Source organism: Carcharodon carcharias, chromosome 7, assembly GCF_017639515.1.
Source record: "Carcharodon carcharias isolate sCarCar2 chromosome 7, sCarCar2.pri, whole genome shotgun sequence".
NCBI lineage: Eukaryota > Metazoa > Chordata > Chondrichthyes > Lamniformes > Lamnidae > Carcharodon > Carcharodon carcharias.
In genome coordinates this window covers 152,776,346-152,799,791 of record NC_054473.1, presented here as the reverse complement: position 1 = coordinate 152,799,791, position 23,446 = coordinate 152,776,346, and the positions used below count along the sequence as shown (strand labels likewise).

The window sequence follows — 23,446 nt, the reverse complement described above, 5'->3', positions numbered from 1 at the left end:
AGATACACTCTACCTCTCTTACATCTCAAAACTAGTATACATCAAAGCACCCAAACTAGCTGACTGTAATCCAATTAAGACACACCCACAGACTAAACCCTCTAGTTAAAAAAAAATCCCAATAATCTCATATACATTAATAGCTTCATGGTATTCACAAAGTTTGACCTATCACAGGCATTTTTGCAAATGCAGCTGAGTGAAGACTCCAGAAAGCATACAACCATCAGCACACAGGGGTCTACATCAATACAAATGACTACCATTTGGAATCGCATCATCACTAGCCTTATTCCAGCAGGCCAAGGACAAAATACTGCAGGACCTCCCTGGTATAATCTGCTTCCGAGATGACATGCTCATCACCGGGAAAAACCTCCCAACTCATTTACAGAACCTAGGCAGGGTCCTGCATAGAATGGAAAAATACAGCATCCACTGTAAGAAATCTAAATGCTCGTTTCCGAGGCCCTCAGTGAAGTACCTGGGACATGTGATCAATGAAACTGCTTCTCAATTTCACCGAGAAAGGTAGAGGAAGTGGTGAATGCACCACAGCCCAAAATGTTAAGGAGCTTCATTTGTTTTTGGGACTTGTGAATTACTACGGCAAGTTCATTTCCCCTTTGGCTACCAAAGCAGCACCATTAAATAATCTGAAGAAGAATGCAAAATGGGATTGGTCACAAGCCTGTCAGGAAAGTTTCAAGGAACTCAAGCAGGAGCTCACTTCTGCTAAAGTCCTGGCACATTTCAATGAAAAGTTGCCTGTCAGCCTGGCTTGTGGTGCATCTGGATATGGTGCTGGAGCTGTCACCTCCCACACGTTTCCTGATGGCAGTGAAAGGCCCAATGCATACACCTCGCATACATTGTCCAAGGCAGAATAAAATTATGCCCAAATTGAGAAGGAAGCTCTTGGACTACTCCATGGAGTCAAGAAGTTCCACCGATAATTGTATGGGCGTAAATTCACACTAATTACAGACCACAAGCCTTTGACTTGGTTGCTTAGCTTGCAGTCACAAACCCTGAAACATGTCGCTGCACACCTACAAAGTTGGGCAATGATCTGATCTGCTTACCAGTACAATTATTACGTTTCGCTCTACTGAGAATCATGGAAATGTGGACGCAGTTTCCAGACTTCCGTTACACCTTAGCTCCACGACCCGAAGTGAAGAAACTGCTTTTGGTGTGAACCAGATAGACAAATTACCTGTTAAAGTGGATCAAATTTGACTTTAAATGTAGAGGGATGCTATGCTATCAAAAGTTTACCTGTACACACAGAAGGATTGGTGTTTACCTCAAGAGGTGACTACTGACCTTAAACCTTACTACATTTGAGCTGACTGCAAGACGGTTGTTTGTTATAGGGAATCAGGGTTGTTATTACTCAAATTCCAAACATAAGTGTGAGAAGAACTTCACCTCAGTCACATAGGAATCATCAAAATGAAAGCTTTAGCTCGTCAACACATATGGTGGCCACAACTGGATAAAATCAGTTTGCTTTCCATGCCAAGAAATGAAGTCTTCTTCTGCACCAGCCCCGTTACACCTGTGGGCTTGGCCTGACCACTATGCGGCAGAGACTTCATGTGGACTTTGCCGCACCATTTCTCAGACATATGTTCCTGATTGTGGTGGATGCCCGCACAAACTGGCCTCATGTTATCCCCATGAATCGACTACTTCAGCAAAGACCACTGATGCTCTCCGGAACGTTTCCACTATTTTTGGACTGCCGGAGCAGATTGTGTTTGACAATGGCACAGTTCACATCATGTGAATTTCAAACATTCCTGAAAAACAATGGGATCAAACAGATTCTCATCTTGCCTTACCCACCCATCCTCGAATGGTGAAGCGGAGCGCTTTGTCCAGACTTTAAAAATGGCCATATTGAAGGGGGGAACGCAATTGGATTGGAAGTTGAAGCTGAAGAACTGTTTGACGTATTGTAACACTCCATATTCAACAACAAGCATATCACTTGCTGAACTGATGTCTGGAAGACTACTGCAAACCAGATTGGATTTGCTGTGTCCGGATTTGAAAGGAAAGATTTGTTCAAGGCAACTTGATCAGAAAAAGTCACATGATACAAGCAAACCAGCTTGTGAGTTTAATCTGGATCAGTCTGTTTGCGTCCGAAATTACTGTGGCTCCTGGGGAAAATTATCAAGCTTCGAGGACCACTGACCTATGATGTTGAATCTTCCTGTCGAATCTGGAAGAGACACACTGACCAGATTAGAGAAGCCAAATCCAAGGAACCAAATTTCCAAGGGTCTCCAGTCAGTGGAAGATTTCTGGGAAACATCTGCTCCGGTTGGTGAAACTTGACTTGATTCAACTGACAAACCTGTACATCTGAGATACCTAAGCCAACACTTCTGCCTGGATGAAATTGAATCTGCAAACCGCCTGACCGATTTTGTTCCTGGCTAAAGGGGGAGGAGATGTGATGTTTGTGTTTAACGTTTATGTTTTGTAAAAGGACATTTTAGTTAAAAAGAAGTGTAATATAAAACACCTGAAAGTAGGGTGTGCTCAGTCCTGGATGTATTGTCCTCTGATATAGAATAAGGATTTAAGGAACCTTCTGTTTTTTTTTACACGGGAAGCTGGGGTTCAGAAGCAGGTGTAGGGGTGTGTGTGTGTGTGTGCGTGTGTTTTCTTAATTGTTAAGAGGTGGCAAAATACTTCACAATAATTCACTTGCAGGGAACTTAATTTGGAGGGGGAATGTGATTCCAGCGAGTTGGCCTTATAATGAGTGTTCATAAGATGCTAATGGATGCTAATGAATGCAAAAGAGGTTCCTGACATTGCTCATCAGGAAACTCTATCCGCCTTGAAAGTTGAGAGAACATTCCGTCAGGAAACTAATTTTTTGACTCATGCCAAATAAGTGCCCCCACCAACCATGATTCCCACTATTGGTGGGAGTGGAAGATTCCGTCCAAAGAGACAGAGAGGAAATAGATTTAAGAATTTAGATTTAAGAATTTAAGTAGATTTAAGAATTTTAAATTTGATAGTAAAACCTTGTAAAACAATTCACAACCTGAAGGAGTGAGACTCCACAGTTATAATAAAAAACATTTTTCTGTTCATTCACAGGATGTGGGCTTCGCTGGCTGAGCCAGCATTTACTGCCCATCCCCAGTTGACCTTGAGAAGGTGGTGGTAAGCTGCCTTCTTGAACCGCTGTAGTCCATGTGGTGTAGGTGCACCCACTGTGTTGTTAGGAAGGGAATTCTAGGGTATTGACCCAGTGACAGTGAAGGAACGGTGATATATTTCCAGGTCAGGATGATGAGTGACTTGGAGGGGAACTTACAGGTGGTGGTGTTCCCATTTATTTGCTGCCGTTGTCCTTCTAGATGGTAGTAGTTGTGGGTTTGGAAGGTGCTGTCGAAGGAGCCTTGGTGAATTCCTGCAGTGCCTCTTGTCGATGGTACACACTGCTGCTACTGTGCATCAGTGGTGGAGGGAGGGAATGTTTGTGGTTGTGGTGCCAATCAAGTGGACTGCTTTGTCCTGGACAGTGTCAAGCTTCTTCAGTGTTGTGGGAGCTGTACTCATCCAGGCACGTGGGAAGTATTCCATCACGCTCCTGATTTGTGCCTTGCAGATGGTGAACAGGATTTGGGAAGTCAGGAGTTGAGTTACTTGTCACAGGATTCCTAGCCTCTGAACTGCTCTTGTAGCCACAGTATTTTATGGCTAGACCAGTTCAGTTTCTGGTCAATGGTAACCCCAGGATGTTGATAGTGGGGGTTTCAGTAATGGTAATGCCATTGAACATCAAGGGGCAATGGTTGGATTCTCTCTTGTTGGACATGGTGATTGCCTGGCACTTGTGTGGTGCAAATGTAACTTGATACTTGTCAGCCCAAGCATGGATGTTGTCCAGGTCTTGCTACATTTAGACATGGACTGCTTCAGTATCTGAGGAGACGTGAATGGTGCTGAACGTTGTGCAATCATCAGCGAAAATCCCCACTCCTGACCTTATGATGGAAGGTCATTGATGAAGCAGCTGAAGATGCCTAGGACACTACCCTGAGGAACTCCTGGAGTGATGTCCTGGAGCTGAGATAACTGATCTCCAAAAACCACAACCATCTTCCTTTGTGCTAGGAATGACTCCAACTAGTGGAGAGTTTTCCCCCAGTGACTCCAAATTTTGCTAGGGCTCCTTGATGCCACACTCGGTCAAATGCTGCCTTGATGTCAAGGGCAGTCACTCCCACCTCGGGAGTTCAGTTCTTTTGTCCCTGTTTGAACCAAGGCTGTAATGAGGTCAGGAGCTGAGTGGCTCTGGTGGAACACAAACTGAGCGTCACTTTTGTGCAAGACTGGTTATTTGATGGTCATTAATAAATTTCACATTGTTAACAGGGTATTTACACTTAATTACTAGGCTTAACTTTCAGTGGTGAATTGAATGGTCAATTAGTGTGCAAATGCAGCAGCCTTGTGAAAAACACAGGAGGTTATGTGCTGGATGCAGTTTTTGCGAAGCTGATGGTAGAGCAAAGCTAACTGCCCAGCAACTTATGGTTGATTCATAATTCATGGGGTACCTCTTAAATTGCTAGCTGATTTGCAAGTGAAAAATCAGTCCGTGTCATTCAGACAGTGTTATTTTTTCAGCAACTTGTTGGCAAAATTGAAGCGCACTGGATTGAAGAGACGGTAGCAGTGTGGTTACAGACTAAGAGGAAGAAAGCAGAGAACAGTGGTGAATAGTAGTTTTTTGATTGAAGGGAAGTGTGCAGTGGTGTTTCTGAGAAGTCAGTATTAGGACCACTGTTCTTTTTAATATATATTAATGAACCGGACTTCGATAGATGGGAAATAATTTGAAAGTTTGCAGATAACATGAAACTCGAATGTAGTTAGCAACAAGGATATAGTCAGGCTAGTGAAATGACTAGCCACATGACAGATGAAATTTAAGGCAAGGAAATGTGAAATTATACATTTTGGTAGGAAGAATGAGATGAGGCAAATATTAACTAAATGATGCAGCTTTAAAGCGAATGCAGGAACAGGTATCTGGGGTGCATGTACATAAATCTTTGAAGGGAGCAGGATAAGTTGAAAAAGCTGTTAAAAAAAGCAGTGGGATTCTTAGCTTTATTAATAATGGTATGTGGTACAGAAGCAAGAAAATTATGCTAATTCTGCATAAAACACTGGTTAGGCCTCAGCTGCAGTATTTTGTTCAATTCTGGGCATCATACTTTAAGGATGTCAAGGTCTTAACGAGGATATAGAACAGTTTTACTAGATTGGTACCAGCTATGTGGAGAGCTGGCATTGTTCTCCTTAGAGCAGAGAAAGTCAAGAGGAGATATGATAGATTGGTTTTGAACATGAATGGTTTTGATAGGGTAAACAAGAAACTGTTTCGAATGGTAGAACGGCGAGTAACAAAAGGACACATTTAAGGACACAGGCAAAAGAACCAAAGGTGACATGAGGAAACTTGTTTTATACAGCAAGCTGTTGTTTTCTGGAATACACTGACTGAAAGGGAGGTGGAAGCAGATTCAAAAGTAGCTCTTAAGGAGGAATTGGATAAATAATTGAAGGCAAAAAAAAAAAATTGGGGCTACGAAGAAAGAGTAGGGGAATATGACTAGTTGGATAGCTCTACCAAACAAGCAACACAGGCATAATGAGCTGAATGCCTCCTTCTGTATTGTATCATTCTATGATTCATCGATTCTATGAAAATCTGGCCTAATGCATTCACATCTATGCTTACAAAATTGAGCAAGGTACCTTGCTAGATTTTTTGAGTGCACAAACCTGTAAGGTCTATCAGAGTTGTGGATTCTTCTGTGGTTTCTTACACCAACATATGTTGAACTTGTGTAGTCACACACATCACACTTGTACAATTTCTGAGGTGACAGCATTTCTAGATAAAAAGGAGTCAAAAAATTAATACTAAGAATTGTTGAGGATATTAGTTTAGAATTGGCAAGATGTCAATATAATCAAGATTTATAAATATGCTTTCCATTTGATGTAGGTATCTTTTCATTATTTAATGCATATACAATTGTGTTTATACAGGACACTGTCAGGGCTTGCTGGTACTATCCTTTTGTGGGGTGGTGGTGGTGGTAGGTGGCAGGGTGGTGGTTAAATATAAGCATAAAGTACAGAAAATAAAGCTAATCAATCTCAATGGTACACAGGTTTTCTGCTACCATCCTCAGATTCATGCCAGCAGGAATATTGTTGTAAATATCAATCTTCAACAGGCTTGCTCATCGTTGTACAATAGTCAGTTCAGGATGCTAGAGCTACACTGGGATGCCCAACATTTTAAGACGGGGTCAACATCCAGGAACGCTTGAAAAAAATAGTTTTGGATAGAAAGTAAAGGAAGCTATCGTTGTAGAAACATAAAAAATAGGAGCATAAGTAGGTCATTCGGCCCTTCAAGCCTGCTCTGCCATTCAATATGATCATGGCTGATCCTCTATCTCAACACCATACCCCTGCTCTCGCCCCATACGCCTTTAGAGTCCAGCAATCTAACTATTTCCTTCTTAAATATATTCAGTGACTTGGCCTCCACAGTCTTCTGTGGTAGAAAATTCCACAGGTTCATCACTCTGAGTGAAAAAGTTTCTCCTCATCTCAGTCCTAAATAGCCTACCCCGTATCCTGAGACTGTGACCCCTTGTTCTAGACACTCCCCAGCCGGAGGAAGCATTATCCATGCATCCAATCTGTCCAGCCCTGTCAGAATTTTATACGTTTCAATGAGATCCCCTCTCACTCTTCTAAACCCCCAGTGAATACAGGCCTAGTTGACCTAATCTCTCCTCATATGACAATCCTGCCATCCCAGTAATCAGTCTGGTGAACCTTCACTGCACTCACTTTATGGCAAGCGTATCTGTTCTTAGGTAAGGAGACCAAAGCTGCACACAATGCTCCAGGTGTGGTCTCACCAAGGACAGATACATCTGCAGTAAGGCATCCTTGCTCCTATACTCAAACCTTCTTGTAATGAAGGCCAAAATATCATTTGCCTTCTTAACAGCTTGCTGTGCCTGCATGCTTGCTTTCAACGATTGGGGTGGGTGTGTGTGTCTGGAGATTGGGGGTGGGTGGGGTGGGATGTGTGTTCAGGGATTGGGGGAGGGGGGGTGTCTGGAGGTCAGAGGGGGGTTTCTGATGGTTGGTGGGGGGAGAGTGTCTGGAAGTCGGGGAGGCTCCAGAGGTTGAGGGGAGGGGGGCATTCGGAGGACAGGGGGGTCTGAGGTTGAGGTGTTCGGGGTCTGAGGTTCGGGAGGGTGGGGATCAGGGTTGGAGATTGGGCGGGGGGGGGGATCCAATGTCAGGGGCAGGGGGAGGTGAGATTGTTAGAGGTTGGGGAGGGGGATGGCAGGGGTGTGGGGGAGTCCTGTGGGGTTGGTCTGGGTATTTAAATAGTTACCCAGAAGTTAGAAGAGGTTTTAATTCTTCTAACTTTTTCTGGGTAACTATTGGTATAACCCCAGCAGAACCATCGAAGTTTGCAATTTAAATTGCATTTTCAGATGGTTCCCAGTGCAGTGCAATTGTTCAGAGGACGTCAGCACTTTTGGGCAATTGCCGTGTAAACCCATACCTGGGAACTTGCCAAAGGGATTCCCCAGTGCATCTTTGGGGTACCCCCCCAAATCCAACACTGGGGAGCATGCAAATTACAGGCCATTACATTTGGTTCCCTCATCCAAATAATTGAAATGTATTGTGAATGGCTGGGGCCCAAGCACTGATCGCTGTGGTACGTCAGCAGTCACCACCTGCCACTCTGAAAACGACCCATTTATTCCTACTCTCTGCTTCCCATCTACTAACCAATTCTCAATCCATGCCAATATATTACTCCCAATCCCATGTGCTTTAACTCTGCACATTAACCTCTTATGTAGGACTTTATCAAAAGTTAATGAAAATCCAAATATACCACACCCATTGGTTCTCTCTCATCTATTCTACTAGTTATGTTCTCAAAAAGCTCCAGTAGGTTTGTCAAACATGATTTCCAGTTCACAAATCCATGTTGACTTTGTCTAATCCTGTTAATAATTTCTAAGTGTACTGTTATCACATCCTTTATAATAGACGCTAGCATTGTCCCTACTACTGATGTTTGGCTAAATGGTCTGTAATTCCCTGTTTTCTCCCTCCTTTTTTAAAAAGTGGGGTTATATTTGCCATGCTGCAATCTGCTGGGACTGTTCCAGAATCCACAGAATTTTGGAAGATGACAACCAATGCATCCACTATTTCTATAGTCCCCTTTTGTACCCTGGGATGTAGGATGAAGACCTGGGGATTTATGGGACTTCAGTCCCATTAACTTCTCCAGTACTATTTTTTTTGTAATACTAATTTCCTTCAATCCCCCTTTCACACTAGACCATTGGTTCCCTAGCATTTCTGGGAAGTTATTTGTGTCTCCCTCTGTGAAGGCAGAACTAAAGTAGTTGTTTAATTGCTCTGCTATTTCCTTGCTCTCTATTATAAATTCTCCCATTTTAGACTGTAAGGGGCCTACATTTGTTTTCACTAAGCTTTTTCTTTTTACATATTTTTGAAGCTTTTACTGTCCACTTTTATGTCCCTTGCAAGTTTACTCTCATACTCAATTTTTCCCCTCTTAATTAATCTCATGGTCCTATGCTGAATACTAAACAGCTCTCAATCCTCAGGCTTGCTACTTTTTCTAGCAACTTTATATGACTCCTCTTTGGATCTAATACTATCCTTAATTTCTTTTGTTAGCTATGGTTTGGCTGCTTTCCCTGTTGTGTTCTTTTCCAGAAAGGAATGTATAACTGTTGCAATGTATACATTTGTTCCTTAAATGTTAGCCATTGACTATCCACCATTCTGCCTTTTAATGAAGCTCCCCAATTTATCTTAGTCAACACATGTCTCATACATTTGTAATTTTTTTTGTTTAGATTTAGGACCCTAGTTTCAGATCGGACTACTTCATTTACCATCCTCATGAAGGATTCTATCCTGGTATGCTCACTGTTCCCTAAAGGACCCTACACAACAAGATGATTAATTAACCCCTTCTCATTGCACAATTTTAATTTAACTTTGCTGGATAGTGTTGCCAACCCAATTTTTACTGCATAGTAGCCACTTGTAGTTAGAATTACTTTAAGTAACGAGCAATTAAAGATAAATGAATATTTAGCTGCTTGTGCGTGTTAATTGTCTGTATAAATGTCTCAGTCCTCCTGCACAGAACCAAACCTCTAAGTGCTTATGCCAACATTCATTCAAATCCACAAATATGGACAAACAGAAAAAGCCATCAACAAAATAAAAATCTTGAATAGCTCTCAGATTGGGTGAAATCTCAGTGTAACTATCAAAAAAGGTAGCTGGACACAAAGTCATCAATCAACTCCTCATCCAGTAGTAAAGGCTAGGAAACCAATGCTCTTCCAAAAGACATGAAAAAGGCTATGATCCTGCTTTTCGTAAATGGAGATGAGTCTCCAATCAGACTGTCAAAATATTGAAGCCATTATTCCATTGGGGCCTGCAAAGTAATTTGTGGCTCACTGCTGCTCAGTAGTCCGTAACAGCACTCTTATAGCGTACTGAAGTCTATAGCTGATGTATGTACATGAAATGTTTATATTGAAACAAGTAACAATTTTTCATTACTTCTGATGTCTTGACTTGTCCATGTTCACTCTCAACATTTGTGTTTTTGGAAAGTTGAATTATGTACTGGAGTACCTAACATAGTTAATAGAGATTTAGATAGTTTTACGTGAACTGGAAAGGGAGACGCCGCATGGCCACTGACCACAATTATTCAGAGGATAGTATTCATTGCAGATTACAGAAGCTCCTGTAGCAGACCTTGTTGCCTTTGATTCAGCAAAATAATTGGACTGCAATATCAGGAAAGGTCTTAAATTCTAGCATCAGCACATTTTGTAGATGACAAATTAGTCTATGCAATCAGCTGGTATTCCTATTTGCATTCCATATGCGTATCCAACTGCAACATTCAAATCAATGGTACAGCAACTGAAGATATTTTCCGACAACCTAACAAAATGTCTATTAAGCCATATAAAATTTTAAAATTTTGAGCTTATGCAGGCATTAATCCAGTCAATAGCATTTATACATTCAAACCAGCTACAACAGCATCCTTTCTGAGCTCACAATAAAAAGAGATTTATACTTAAGTTACATGGCCTTGAAATTGTTCCGTGAAACAAAAGCTAGAATTAAGCTCCTTTACAAGTTCTTACTGTGACATTTGAGAGTGTGCGTAATCTTCCCAGTGCACACTAGATCTGATATTTACAGAGAGGTGGTGAACTGTATCAGCAGCTGGCAAGTCCTGAAATGCCAGGTTCACAGCGGTCTTTCTGAATTTAAGGGCAGGACCTCATTAGAATTTTTTTTTTAACTCCCTTTCCCACCCAGACTGAAAGACTGTCAGGCCGCTTTGTGGGAAAGACAGCAACACAAGAAAGCAATGAGGGCTGCTGGGGACTGGAGATTGTGATGGGGAGGGAAAGGGGGTCTGGCAATAGTGGCGCAGTGGGGAGGGGGATCTGGAATCTTCAGGGTGAGGAGGGTTCTATAAAGTGCAATGAAGTAGGTGTAGGCCAGAAATCACAGTGGGGGAGGGGGGGTGGAGGTAGAGATCGTGTGGGGGTCGGGTGATCACGCTGTTGTGGGAATCAGAGGCAAGTCATAACAGGTGTGCATGATGGACCATGTAACTCTTTCGAGTACAAACCCGTTTCCATCTGTTTCAGATGAAGTTACATTGTTTCATGTAGGGGAAGTAAACTTGCACCTTCTTCCCCACAAGTAGTGTTGGAAAAGTACTCAGCTGCTGGCACAGGCACTGGCAACTCCTGCCTTCTTTCAGCTGCCTTGGGAACCCAGCCAAATTTAAATTTAAACAGCTGTCAAATTTGAGGAATTCAGCCTCATTAACATTTTGAGATCACTGACCTGCCTGTCCAGAGTAAGTTCTTGGATGATCCCAAATCCACCCTAGTTAACCCATTTGCAGTGGGTTGGCAGATAGGTTTCACATTTGGAACAATTTAACAACCACCCCACCCCAACACTATCCTGCTCATCTCTGTGGGGCTAAAATATCCCTCACTGATACTCTTGGATAGGAGGCTGAACAATATCTCACAATAGAGCCTGGATAAATCAACTGGCAAAAGGGGCAAATATCATGTTGCCAAAGGCTAAGAAAGTCTATCACTGTTGAAACAAGGCCAGATAAAAACTTTGCAGTGGTAACTTACTTCTTCCACTTTAGACATCTGCACCCTTTTCCCAACCATACATTCTGCACTAAAAGGACAGATGCCTAGTTGGAAAGGAGGCCATCTGTTCCGAAATAAATTCTCTTAATTTCACCTACAGGTCCAAGAAAAATCCAATTATCTAAGTATCTCTACAATTAGTGACACGTTTTGCACATAAGAATGCATACATGCAAATATTCATATTACCCTCTTGTGTACTTCCAGTTTCTCCTCCTCTACTACGGTCAGTATTTTCATCATTTGTTGAAGAAATGTCAGACAGGCCATGTTGTTCACACTCATGGTTCCGAAGCTGACTCTGTCAGAAAGTTGCTCAGAATGTCAAAAAGGCAATTCGCCATATACTTACATAGGACGAATCCAACAAACTACATGGGGCCAAAATTAAACGTGGTAATCATTCACTTAACAGAAAACATTTCAGTAATCTCTTATCAAATTACAATGATTTAAATTCAGCAAAGAATATTTTTAAAAGTATGCATCGACACGATACTATAACATCTTTAATCCAAATGAGAATATTGAGCATTTTTAAAATCAAAACTGAATTAATTTCTCAGAAAGGCATAAAATTATTTTACGTTAAATTCATCCTTTTTTAAATAAGATTTTTTTAAAGAACAAAATCTGATTAAACCTCTGAATTCACAATATAAACTATTGTTAAATATAGAATAGTTCCTTAATCTTAAGTTTAATTAAAAAAGTGCCCCAAATTTACAAATGATTACAATCCAAACTGGACCTTGAACAATTCAGCATCTTTGAGAATGCTTTACTGAATCACTGAGCTTGAATGATATGCAAAGCTAAAACAAATGGCTGTAGTTTTACTTTAGTTTCAATATATACACATTAAGTATAACACATCTAAATAATGAAACCATTTCATTAAAGTCAGTTTACCTTATAATAAAATGCTTCACTGCACCGCTTGCAGTGATACATTCTAGTCTTGCAGTGGTTTATCATATGGCTCTCCAGATTATTGCTATCAGCAGCAATATGATCACAGATTGGACACTGGTAAGGCTGTCGTTGACGGTGAACTCTTAAATGCTGCTTGATGTATCCCTTGTTACCACTGCTATAGTGACAGAGGCGACAACGGTAAGGCCGCTCTGTGTTGGCTACGTACTCCACTAGGTTGCCTGGTGAACTAAGATCATTTGAAGGTTGACATTGTGCATTATCCTGTAATTCCTTCAGGATATCTTCATCAGAAGCATTTTGGTCAGTTCTTTCTCTCAATTTTTCAATTACAGTGAGTAATGACATGCTGATGCCCATTTTGATTGGTACTTCAGAAAAACCAGATTTAGCCTTATCAAGCTGAAAGTCATTACTAGTGCCATCTAGAGAATAACTGTGAGCTGGAGAAATGGAAGTGCTGACTTCCATATTTCTCTGCCCTGTATCAGGCTCAGGATTTTTAGCATTTGCTCTGATTAATTCTGGTGCTCTTGTTGGCATTGCAACAAGAGCTTCAGCAGCCAATGAATGAAGCCTCAAAGATTCAGAATTAGTTCTTCTTCGTGCTGGTGGAACATTTTCATCAACTGCCACAGGTTCAGGAGGTTTTAAAGCATTATCACCTTCTTCAGGGTTCCACCCCAAGGCAGCTGTTTCCACTTCAGCTGTACTGTTACTTTGTTGATACATTTCTGAAGAATCTTCGCAATAGATCATGTGAGACTTTTCAGAAATAAGTCTCTTCTCAACTTCAATATCTGGCGTAATCAGAAAGTGCTTTTCTGGAACAGTGTCTCCAGCTCCTGGAACACGCTCCACTATAACGTTGACATGTCCCACCTTGTTAGAACTGCAGCTAATAATCTTCTGTGCTGAGGAAAGAAGGCTATCAGGAATTGTGCTTTCCTGTTCACAATCCAGTATCAGAGACTCTTCCTCAATAATCTCCACTACTGTGGGACTAGGTGCTTTTGAACAGGTAATATCAGAACCTTTCACAGTTGTCTCAGATAGCGAGGTTTTGCAATCGAAAGAATTCATTGCAGTAACTGAAGCCACACCACAAAACTGCAATTGATTTGAACCAGTGCAGTGCACACTTTCAGATTTATTTGTTGGTGAAAAAACAATTATTGGTTCATCCTCATGAGTTGTGTGAGCTGTAGAAGAAACTGCTGAGGTAGCTGGCTCACACACCTCCTCAAAAATTGGATATGAACAATCTACTTCACCGGCATGTTTCCATGCATGCGTTTTCAACATTCGCTGGCGATCACAGGCGTAACTGCAAATCAAACATCTATACATGCCATACTGGTCGTATGTATACCACTTTCTTGAGCCTGGTTCAGTGTCCAAACCAACACTTCCCGATTTTGCCCTACCTATAGCACCCGACTCTAATTGCTGCTGAACCTGTGGCAACTGTTTTCTCTGCATCTGTGCATCCTCGAGATGGATCCAAATATGAGCTTCAAGCTCCTCTTCCTTTTTTGAAACAAAGCAACACTCAGAACACATCAATACCACCTCATTTGACTTTCCATGTTGCTCAAAGTGCTCCTTTAACTGTGGGAAAGTCAGTGAACTGAACTTGCATAAATTGCACTGATATCGAGTGAGTTTCCTGTGCAAATATTTGTGTTCTACAAGATCTTTGGAAACTGTAGAGGCAAAGTTGCATTGTTCGCATGTGTAGATCTCAATATTGTTATGGCTGCGCATATGTGTATAAAAGACAGATCGCTCTACAGTAACAAAGCCACAGACAGCACAACAGAAGCTCTTTGAAGTGTCAGTTGTAGTTGCAGAATTAAGTGTCCTCAGATCTAATCCATTACAATTCTTAGGCAGATCTTCTGTCTTAAAATAGGTCTGTCTAACTGTGGAGTCATCCTTTAATTTATCATCGTTTGTGTCTGCAAGTTTTTTGACTGCGTTCTCGCAGCTGTCAGCGTGCTCAAATGCTGCACTTTTTGTGTCAGAGGTGCTAGAATAAGGCCTCTTTTGACCAGCTAGAGAACACTGCTTTGATCTTCCTTTCTCCACAATCTTACTCAATTTTTCAATAACCCGAATTAATGAGCCTGACCTTTCCATTTTTGATACAATTTTACTATCCACAAACGAATGAGTTGCTATCTGCTTCAAGAGATGTTCATCACACTTATGTTTTATTGTACAGCCATGGCTTTGTGGTTGAGAATCTGCAACAGCATCTGAAATCATACTGTCCAGTCTGTTGGTGCGTTGGTATTAACAGTGTGCCACTGCTAGATTTTTCCAGTGTACCTACAAAAGAAACAAAACATTTAACTCTTAAACATCCACATATAAGTTAATTATTCTGAAGAACATACATTACCACCATTAACTTTTGTGGATACTAAAAATAAAACTTACTTTTTCAATTCCTGCTAAGCATATGCTTAAATATTTTAATATTTCACCAGATCCAATTCCAATTCTGCATAGTTTACAAAGAACAGGTTCTGGGAATCCTTTCCTTGAAAAAGGATTTCAAACTTCCTATGCTTACATTGTCAAACTTCATTGTTATACACCCAAGTCCAGGTACAGACAACTTGCCTTTATATAGCACAGTTAACAGAGAAAAACACCTCATGATTTTTCTGGAGTCATTAGAAAAAAAAGGCACAAGTCAAAGAAGGCAACATTAGGAGAATCTTATGGAGGTGAAGAAGCAGAAGGATCTAAGGAATGGAATTCCAAAATGTGGGTCCTAGGTGGCTGAAGGCTCAACGATTAGTAACGGGGCGAAAGGATCGCAAAACATGAAAAGAGTCAAGGTCAGAGGAACGGAATGTGAGGGAAGGGAAGAGCTGGATAGTAATGCTGTAGATTGTTACAGGAAGTAAGTAGGGTGAGAGGCCTGCCAAGAAAGTATTGGAATTGTCAAGTTTGGAGATGGCTCAGCAAAATACTGCAGATGCTGGAAATTTGAAACAAAAACAAAAATTGCTAGAAAAACACAACAGGTCTGACAGCATTTGTGGAAAGAAAGACAGAATTAACGTTTTGAGTCTGACTGACTCTTCTTCAGAGCTAAAGAGAAGTAGAAATATGGTGAAATATACACTGTTTAAGGGGCACGGGACAGGTGAAGCTGGATAGAAGGCCAGTGATAGGTGGAGGCAAAGGAGAGATCGCAAAAGATGTCATAAACAGAAGGTTGAAGGGGTGTTGATGGTGGTGATACTGGCTAAAGGAGGTGCTAATGGTGAGATTAAGAGTAGAAAACAGGATGAGCAAGTGACTGATAGCCCTAGTAAGGGGTGGGGTGGGGGGAGGGGACAGTGTGGGAGGAAAGATCATAATAGGCTAAAAGGTGGGGATAAAACAATGAACGGAAATAAATTTTAAAAATAATAATAGAAATAGGTGGGGAAAAAATATATAATAATTAAAAAATAAATATTTGAAAAAAGGGGATCAAAAAGGGGTGAGGATGGAGGAGAGAGTTCACGATCTGAAATTGTTGAACTCAATGTTAAGTCTGGAAGGCTGTAAAGTGCCTAGTCAGAAGGTGAAGTGCTGTTCCTCCAGTTTGCATTGAGCTTTACTGGAACATTGCAGCAGGCCAAGGAAGGACATGTGGGCATGAGAGCAGGGTGGTGTGTTGAAATGGCTCGCGACAGGAAGGTCTGGGTCATGCTTGTAGAGAGACCAAAGGTGTTCCGCAAAGCGGTCACTCAGTCTGCGGTTGGTCTCTTTCAGAGGCCTTCAGAGGGTGTCGGAGGCCTATGTGTTAAGACAAGAATCTTATAAAGATGGAAGGTGTATTTGCAATGAAGAAGATATGCAGATGGGAGTTTAGCTCAAGATGTTGTTAACGCTTTGATTCAGACTGAGACATTAGCCGGCGACGGGGCCAGAAAGGGCAGTGAAAGGTGAAGACAATGGCTTTCAGCTTTCTGAAGTTAGCTGGAGTAAACTGTGTTTACCAAAATTTGGATGTTGGACAGAGGCAGAAGAATGATAGATAGAGAGAGGTGGGCTTGTGGCAGAACTGGGTGTCATCAGCATACATGTAGAAGCTGACAGTTGCATTTACTAATTTGTAAATTGAATGTTACATGCTCAACCATTTTTGTTTTGTAATCAAACTCCAGATTAATTTGCCAACCTAATTAAATGTTTTAAACACTGAAAATCATACAAATCCCATTAAAGGAGGAATTGGTGGTCATTATAACAATAGTAGTTGTTAAAAGTTCTAAAACAATGGGGTTGTTGAAATGCTTCACACTAACCTTAACAATGAAACTATTTAATTGCTTTTTAATAATAATCTTCTGGAATAGACTCCTACTTTAAAGGTGATGATGCCACAGGAAAATCATACAACACAAAACTCGGGTGAGTTTATCATATTTGATAGCATGAGTAACTGAACCACATTCTATTTGTTTAAAGAATTCTATTCCAATTTCCACTTTTTGTTCTGGGCATGCATAGGAATTACCAGTTAATCTTCCTCCTCTTCAAAAATCACAAATTTGTACCCAAACTATCTCGGACCTTTCCTTATTAAAAAAAATAGAAATCACTTCTCTTTGGAGGTTCGTGCTCTTCCCAATCAACAATTTTACTCCATGTTCCTCCTTAATTTTGTTGTTCCCTCCAGCAGTGTCTTAAAATGTTTTTTTACTTCTGTTTCAAATAATTGAATTGTAAATAGGTAGAGAAAGTGCCACATTTTTGTAACTGAGCACAATAATAAATCCACTATAACAATCAAAACAAAGGATTGCCTACTTTCATGGAACTTCTTCTGATGTACAGGATTTATAGGTTGCTTTGATGCACTTCATTATATATTGAATCACAATATTTTGCTTCATGACTAGTGATTGAGAACTGTTCCAGAATGCGATAATCATTGTATCATACATGTCAGCTGCCAGAAGTTTTTATTGCCCATGTTCGAGCTAGATTTCAACTATACCCAGAGGACAGAGCTACTGCTTTTGCACTAAATTGGAAGATGTTCCTTTGAGTTCCTACTTTGCACAGGGTTGATTTGAATGAAGTATACAAGATCCTGAATAGCCTTGACAAGGTGGATGTCGAAAGGATGTTTCCTCTTGAGTGAGTCCAGAACTAGGGGCACTGTTTTAAAATTAGGGGTCACCCTTTTAGGACAGAGATGAGGAGAAATTTTTTCTCTGTTGAGGGTTGTGTGCCTTTGGAACTCTGCCACAACTGGTGGTGGAGGCAGTCTTTGAAAATTTTTTAAGGCAGAGGTAGATAGATTCTTGTTAGGTAAGGGAATCAAAGGTCATCAGGATTAGATGGGAACGTGAAATTCGAAACACAAGATGATCAGCTATAATCATGTTGAATGGTGGAGAAGGTTGAAGGGGCCAAATAGTCTACTCCTGTTCCTATTTCTTATTTTCCTTCCAAAAGACTAATTTGCTCTGTAAATGCCTTTCAATTCCATCGGTTAAATACACACTAATTATGAAATGCTTTGCAGCCTGGCTCAGCAAAATAATTAAAACAAAGTCTGCCTAGTAGAGCAAAATCAATTGTTTCAAGTACAAAAGCAAATATGATAGGGACAGGCCAGAACTTCGGATATGGATTAATATATTACATTCCTTTTAAAAAATATTTTTTCTTCTAAGACTATAATTACAAATGGATTGCAACTAATATTCCACATAAATTTTCTTTGCGCTAGATAGGCACCAAACACCTCTGAACACTACTCTTTTTGTCTGCAGGCAGCTTGCATTTTAAAAGTTACTGAAATTCCTCAAAGTTCTGAGCACGGTTCATTCCAGATTGCTGTTTGGCCATGCACTCACGCACCTTCAGAAGGGACATTGATTGCAAATCACAACATGGGACTCCGTTAAGTGTTTAGTTTCTAGTTAAATGCATTTGAACTCAAATAGCTTGCCATCACTTCCAATAGCAAGGGGTTTGCCTGCAAATTGGACTAATTGTTACAGAGATAACGTATTGCTAATTTTTTTTGAGTCAGTGGGTTAGGGAGGAAAGAAAGAAAAAAGCAAAAATTAATATATGCATGAGGAATTTGTTCTCCTCCAACAGAAAAGCATTAAGATGTATGACTCTACAAATTATTAATGCAATTAACTCCAGAAAGCCAAGATTATTTACTCAATTTGGGGGCATGATTGAAATCTTACATTCGATTAGTCAGAAGCTTATCCAATTATCTGCCTTAAGTTCACATTTCATAATGATCCTCTGCAGAGATCAAACAACTCATCAAATACAGTCTTTAATCTTTAAAAACAGAATGAAGGATAGACTTCCATGGTTCTTGAGGAGTATTTTCTTGTCCAAGCAGGAAACAGTTTGATTCCGTAGAAAAGACACTCACTTATTCTGGGTAAACAGCCAGTAACTGAAACTGAGCAGCCTCAGTTGGCTGCTTTTTATATTCCTTGAGTTCTCAAGGCAGCCCCTAAACCTAATGTTTTCGTAACCAACTGAAAATACATGTGAAGAGTATGGAGCTAATATCAAGCTGTTACTGTATAACAAATTTAATAAAATAAAATGAAAGTGGTAAAAAGTCCTTGTAAAAGTTTTGTTTAAAAATGAAGTCTTAGTTGCAAATTAGCTAAATATAAAAAACTGCAAAAGTGTCTGCAGGTGTTGCAGCAATGGTGGATAAACTAAATAGCCTAATGGAGGTATCAGGAACCTTACAATTAAAGAGAATAAGGTAGAAGGGAGACTACAACTGAGTGAGGCGGAGACAGAGTGAGTACTTGGTAGTTTGATTCAAAGTGGGAATTCGGAGCACGGGGGAAACAGGTGCTTTAGGTAGGGTTTATTGCAAGAAGTACAGCTTGTGAGTTGGGAGCTTGCTGAGGGAGGCCGGGGTGGGGGTGCTCCTTTCTTCTAATCTTTTTCAGCCTCCAGCATTTGATTTTCACTTTGGTGCAGCAGGAGTAGGTTAATCAGTAACTGTTAATTAACTGGAGAGGTCCGAGAGCTTAAAGCAGCAGAGAGAGAGAGAGCTGGGAGTTTAAGATAAAAATCTAAAAGTGACATCACAGGAGTCCCCGTAAGTTGATTGGCTGGTAAGAAAAGGCCTTTCCGGATTTAGCACAGAGGAGACGATTGGTGAGTGACAGGTGAGTTATTATATTATACAATACTGTGGTAAACACTTTATATAAAGTTTAAGGTATGTCAGTACAGCTCAGCCACATGGAATGAGTAGGAAGTTGTGCAGGCACAAGGTGCCCTCAATGGCTACGTCTGCAGGAAGTGTCACCAGCTGCAGAAGCTTGAGCTCCGAGCTGTGGAACTTGGGCGGTCTGATGGTGGTGGCGTACTTGGTTATGTCACTGGACTATAATCCAGAAGCTAGGGACAAGGGTTCAAATCCCACTATGGCTGCTGGTGGAATTTAAATCCAAATAATCTGGAATTGAAAAGCAAGTCTCAGTAAACGTTACCATGAAACCATTGGCGGAAAAACCATCTGGTTCACTAATGTCCTTTAGAGAAAGAAATCTGTTATTCTTATCTGGTCTGGCCTACATGTAACCCACAACAGACCCACACCCTCTGAAATGGTGTAGCAAGCCTCTCGGTTCAAGGGCAATTGGGGATGAGCAACAAATGTTGGCCTTGCCAGCGATACCCACATCCCCGAAAGGATACATTTTAAAAATTTGAGCGGCGACTGGAGTCACTGTGGTGGATAGCACGTTTAGAAAGGTGGTCACACCTCGGCTAAGTAGTATACAGGTGGAGAGAGAATGGGTGACCGCCAGAGTATCTAAGAGAAACAGGCAGGTAATGCAGGAATCTCCGAGGCTATCTTGCGCTCTAACCACTTTTCCATTTTGGATTCTGGTGAGCGAGATGGTTCCTCAGAAGGCTGTAGTAAGATCCAAGTTCATGACACCACAGGTGGCTCAGTTGCACAGGAGGGGAGGAGAAAGAGTGGAAGAGCTATAGGACAGATTACACCTTAACAGGACTGGGATGACTGTCCTTGCAGGGAGGTTTGCTCATGGTGTTAGGGAGGATTTGAACTAGATTGAGGGGAAATTCAGAGTGAAGAGGCAAAAAACAGGCAGTGGGAAGTATTAACTGATAATGACAATATATCTGAAAGTAATATCAAGGTAAAATGAATAGTTGGAGAGTTTGATAGAATTAGAGGCAATAGTAAGCCATTAGATGGAGTCAGAGTAAGGGGGAAAGTAAAGCCTAAATCAGAGCTAATGTGCATGTATGTGAATGCATGGAGTACAGTTAATACGATTGATGAACTACAGGCACAGGTTGACAAATGAAATTATGTTATTATTGTTATAACGGAGACCTGGCTCAAAGAAGGGCAGGACTGAGCATTAAATGTTTCTGGGTACAGGATGTTTAGGAGAGGTAGGAAAAGTGGGAAAGGAAGTGGGGGGGGGGGGGGGGGGGGGGGGGAATGGCAATATTGGTTAAAGATGGCTTTATAGTACCGGAGAGAGGATGTTCTAGAGGGGTCAATGACGGAACCCCTCTGGTTAGAGGTAAGGAATGAGAAAGGTGCAATAATATTGATCAGTGTAATATATAGACCACCCAGAACAAAGCAGCCCACTTGATTGGCACCACACCCACAAACATTCACTCCCTCCACCATTGACGCACAGTAGCAACGGTGTGTACCATCTCCAAGATGCACTGCAGGAATTCACCAAGGCACCTTGGATAGCACCATTCCAAGGAAGTTCCAGGATTTTGACCCAGCGACAGTGAAGGCGCGGCGATATATTTCCAAGTCAGGACGGTGAGTTACTTGGATAGTGGAAGAACTGCAGAGAAACAAATTTGGAAAGAAATTAAAAAGAGGTGCAAGAATTAGAGTAATTATAATAGGATTTCAATTATCCATTTTTTAAAAATTCATTCACGGGATGTGGGCTTCACTGGCAGGGCCAGCATTTATTGCTTATCCCCGCTTGCCCTTGAGAAGGTGGTACTGAGCTGCCTTCTTGAAACACTGCAGTACATGTGGTGTAGGTACATCCACAGTGCTGTTAGGAAGGAAGTTCCAGGATTTTGACCCAGCGACAGTGAAGGCACGGCGATATATTTCCAAGTCAGGATGGTGAGTTACTTGGATAGGAACCTCCAGGTGGCAGTGTTCCCATCTATCTACTGCCTTTGTCCTTCTAGGTAGTAAGTTCGGACGGTGTTATCCAAGGTGCCTTGGTGAATTCCTGCAGTGCATCTTGGAGATGGTACACACTGTTGCTGCTGTGCATCAGTGTTGGAGGGAGTGAATGTTTGTGGGTATGGTGCCAATCAAGTGGGCTGCTTTGTTCTGGGTGGTGTCCAACTTCTCGAGTGTTATGGGAGCTGCACTCATCCAGTGGGGAGTATTCCATCACACTCCTGACTTGTGCCTTGTTGATGGTGGACATGCTTTGGGGAGTCAGGAGGTGAATTACTTGTCGCAGGATTCCTGGCCTCTGACCTGCTCTTGTAGCCACAGCATTTATATGGCTAGTCCAGTTCAGTTTCTGGTCAATGGTAACCCCCAGGATGTTGATAGTGGGGGATTCAGTGATGGTAATGCCATTGAATATCAAGGGGTGATGGTTAGATTCTCTCTTGTTGGAGATGGTCATTCCCTGACACTTGTGTGGCGTGAATATTACTTGCCAGTTGTCAACTTAAGCCTGGATACTGTCCAAGTCTTGCTGCATTTGGACACGGACTGCTTCAGTATCTGAAGAGTTGTGAGTGGTGCTGAACATTGTGCAATCATCAGCGAACATCCCCACTTCTGACCTTATGATGGAAGGAAGGTCATTGATGAAGCAGCTGAAGATGGTTGGGCTTAGGACACCACCCTGACGAACTCCTGCAGTGATGTCCTGGAGCTGAGATGACTGACCTCCAATAACCACAACCATCTTCCTTTGTGCGAGGTATGACTCCAACCAGCAGAGTTTTCCCTCTGATTTCCATTGACGCCAGTTTTGTTCGTGGTCCTTGATGTCACACTCGGTCAAATGCTGCCATGATGTCAAAGGCAGTCTCTCTCATCTCACCTCAGGACTTCAGCTCTTTTGTCCATGTTTGAACCAAGTCTATAATGAGGTCAGTGGCTGAGTGGCCCTGGCAGAATGGGTGACCGCCAGAGTATCTAAGAGAAACAGGCAGGTAATGCAGGAATCCCCAGAGGCTATCTTGCGCTCTGACCACTTTTCCATTTTTGGATTCTGTTGAGCGAGATGGTTCCTCAGTGAGCATGTTATTGCTAAGCAAGTGCTGCTTGATAGCACTGTTGATGGCCCCTTCCATTACTTTACTGATGATCGAGAGCAGACTGATGGGGCGGTAATTGGCTGGGTTGGATTTGTCCTGCTTTTTGTGTACAAGACATACCTGGGCAATTTTCCACATAACGGTAGATGCCAGTGTTGTAGCTGTACTGGAAAAAGATAGCTAGGGGCGCGGCAAGTTCTGGAGCACAAGTCTTTAGTACTATTGCTGGATTATTGTGAGGGCCTGTAGCCTCTGCAGTATCCAGTGCCTTCAGCCAATTCTTATCAGGTGGAGTGAATCGAATTGCTTGGGATAGGAATAATGCAAAAGGACAAGAGGGGCATGAGTTCCTGGAATTATAATTTTCTGCAGCAGTATGTTTCCAGTCCAATGAGAGGGCTGGCACTATTGGACCTGGTTCTGGGGAATGAGTCGGCCCAAGTAAATCAAATAACAATGGGGGAGCATTTGGGATCAGTGACCATTATATCATACGATTTAGGTTGGCCATGGAAAAGGTCAAGGAACAATCCAAAGCAGGGATAATTAATTGGAGCGAAGCCAATTTCGATGGGATGAGAATGCATCTGAGTTGAGTGAGTTGGAATCAAATGAATCAAAAAGAAAAGATGTTGCAGGCAATGTCAAGGTATGTTCCCTTCAAGGTGGAAGGGAGGACAAATAAATCCAGAGTGCCTGGATGACGAGACAGGTGAAGCTGAAAAGGAAGAAGAGCGTGTACAGCAGATGTCAGGTAGAAAATCAGGCTGAATATAGAGGACCAGAGGGAAAGTGAACAA

General features: G+C 41.6%; 1 protein-coding gene across 3 annotated transcripts in view; it reads right to left on the bottom strand.

Moving 5' to 3' along the window:
• znf507 (zinc finger protein 507) overlaps positions 1–23,446 on the bottom strand; it is a 65,942-nt gene that overhangs the window by 24,376 nt on the left and 18,120 nt on the right. For 2 of the 3 annotated variants that reach the window (XM_041192004.1, XM_041192006.1), the window contains exons 2-4: positions 12,288–14,645; positions 11,565–11,676; positions 5,836–5,947 (exon numbers count right to left, since the gene is read on the bottom strand). In XM_041192004.1, the coding sequence (XP_041047938.1) occupies positions 5,836–5,947; positions 11,565–11,676; positions 12,288–14,582 (2,519 nt within the window). In that variant the 5' untranslated portion in view covers positions 14,583–14,645. Of the gene's footprint in view, positions 1–5,835; positions 5,948–11,564; positions 11,677–12,287; positions 14,646–21,038; positions 21,097–23,446 lie in introns of those variants that run through there. The other variant, XM_041192005.1, reaches the window with a different exon arrangement.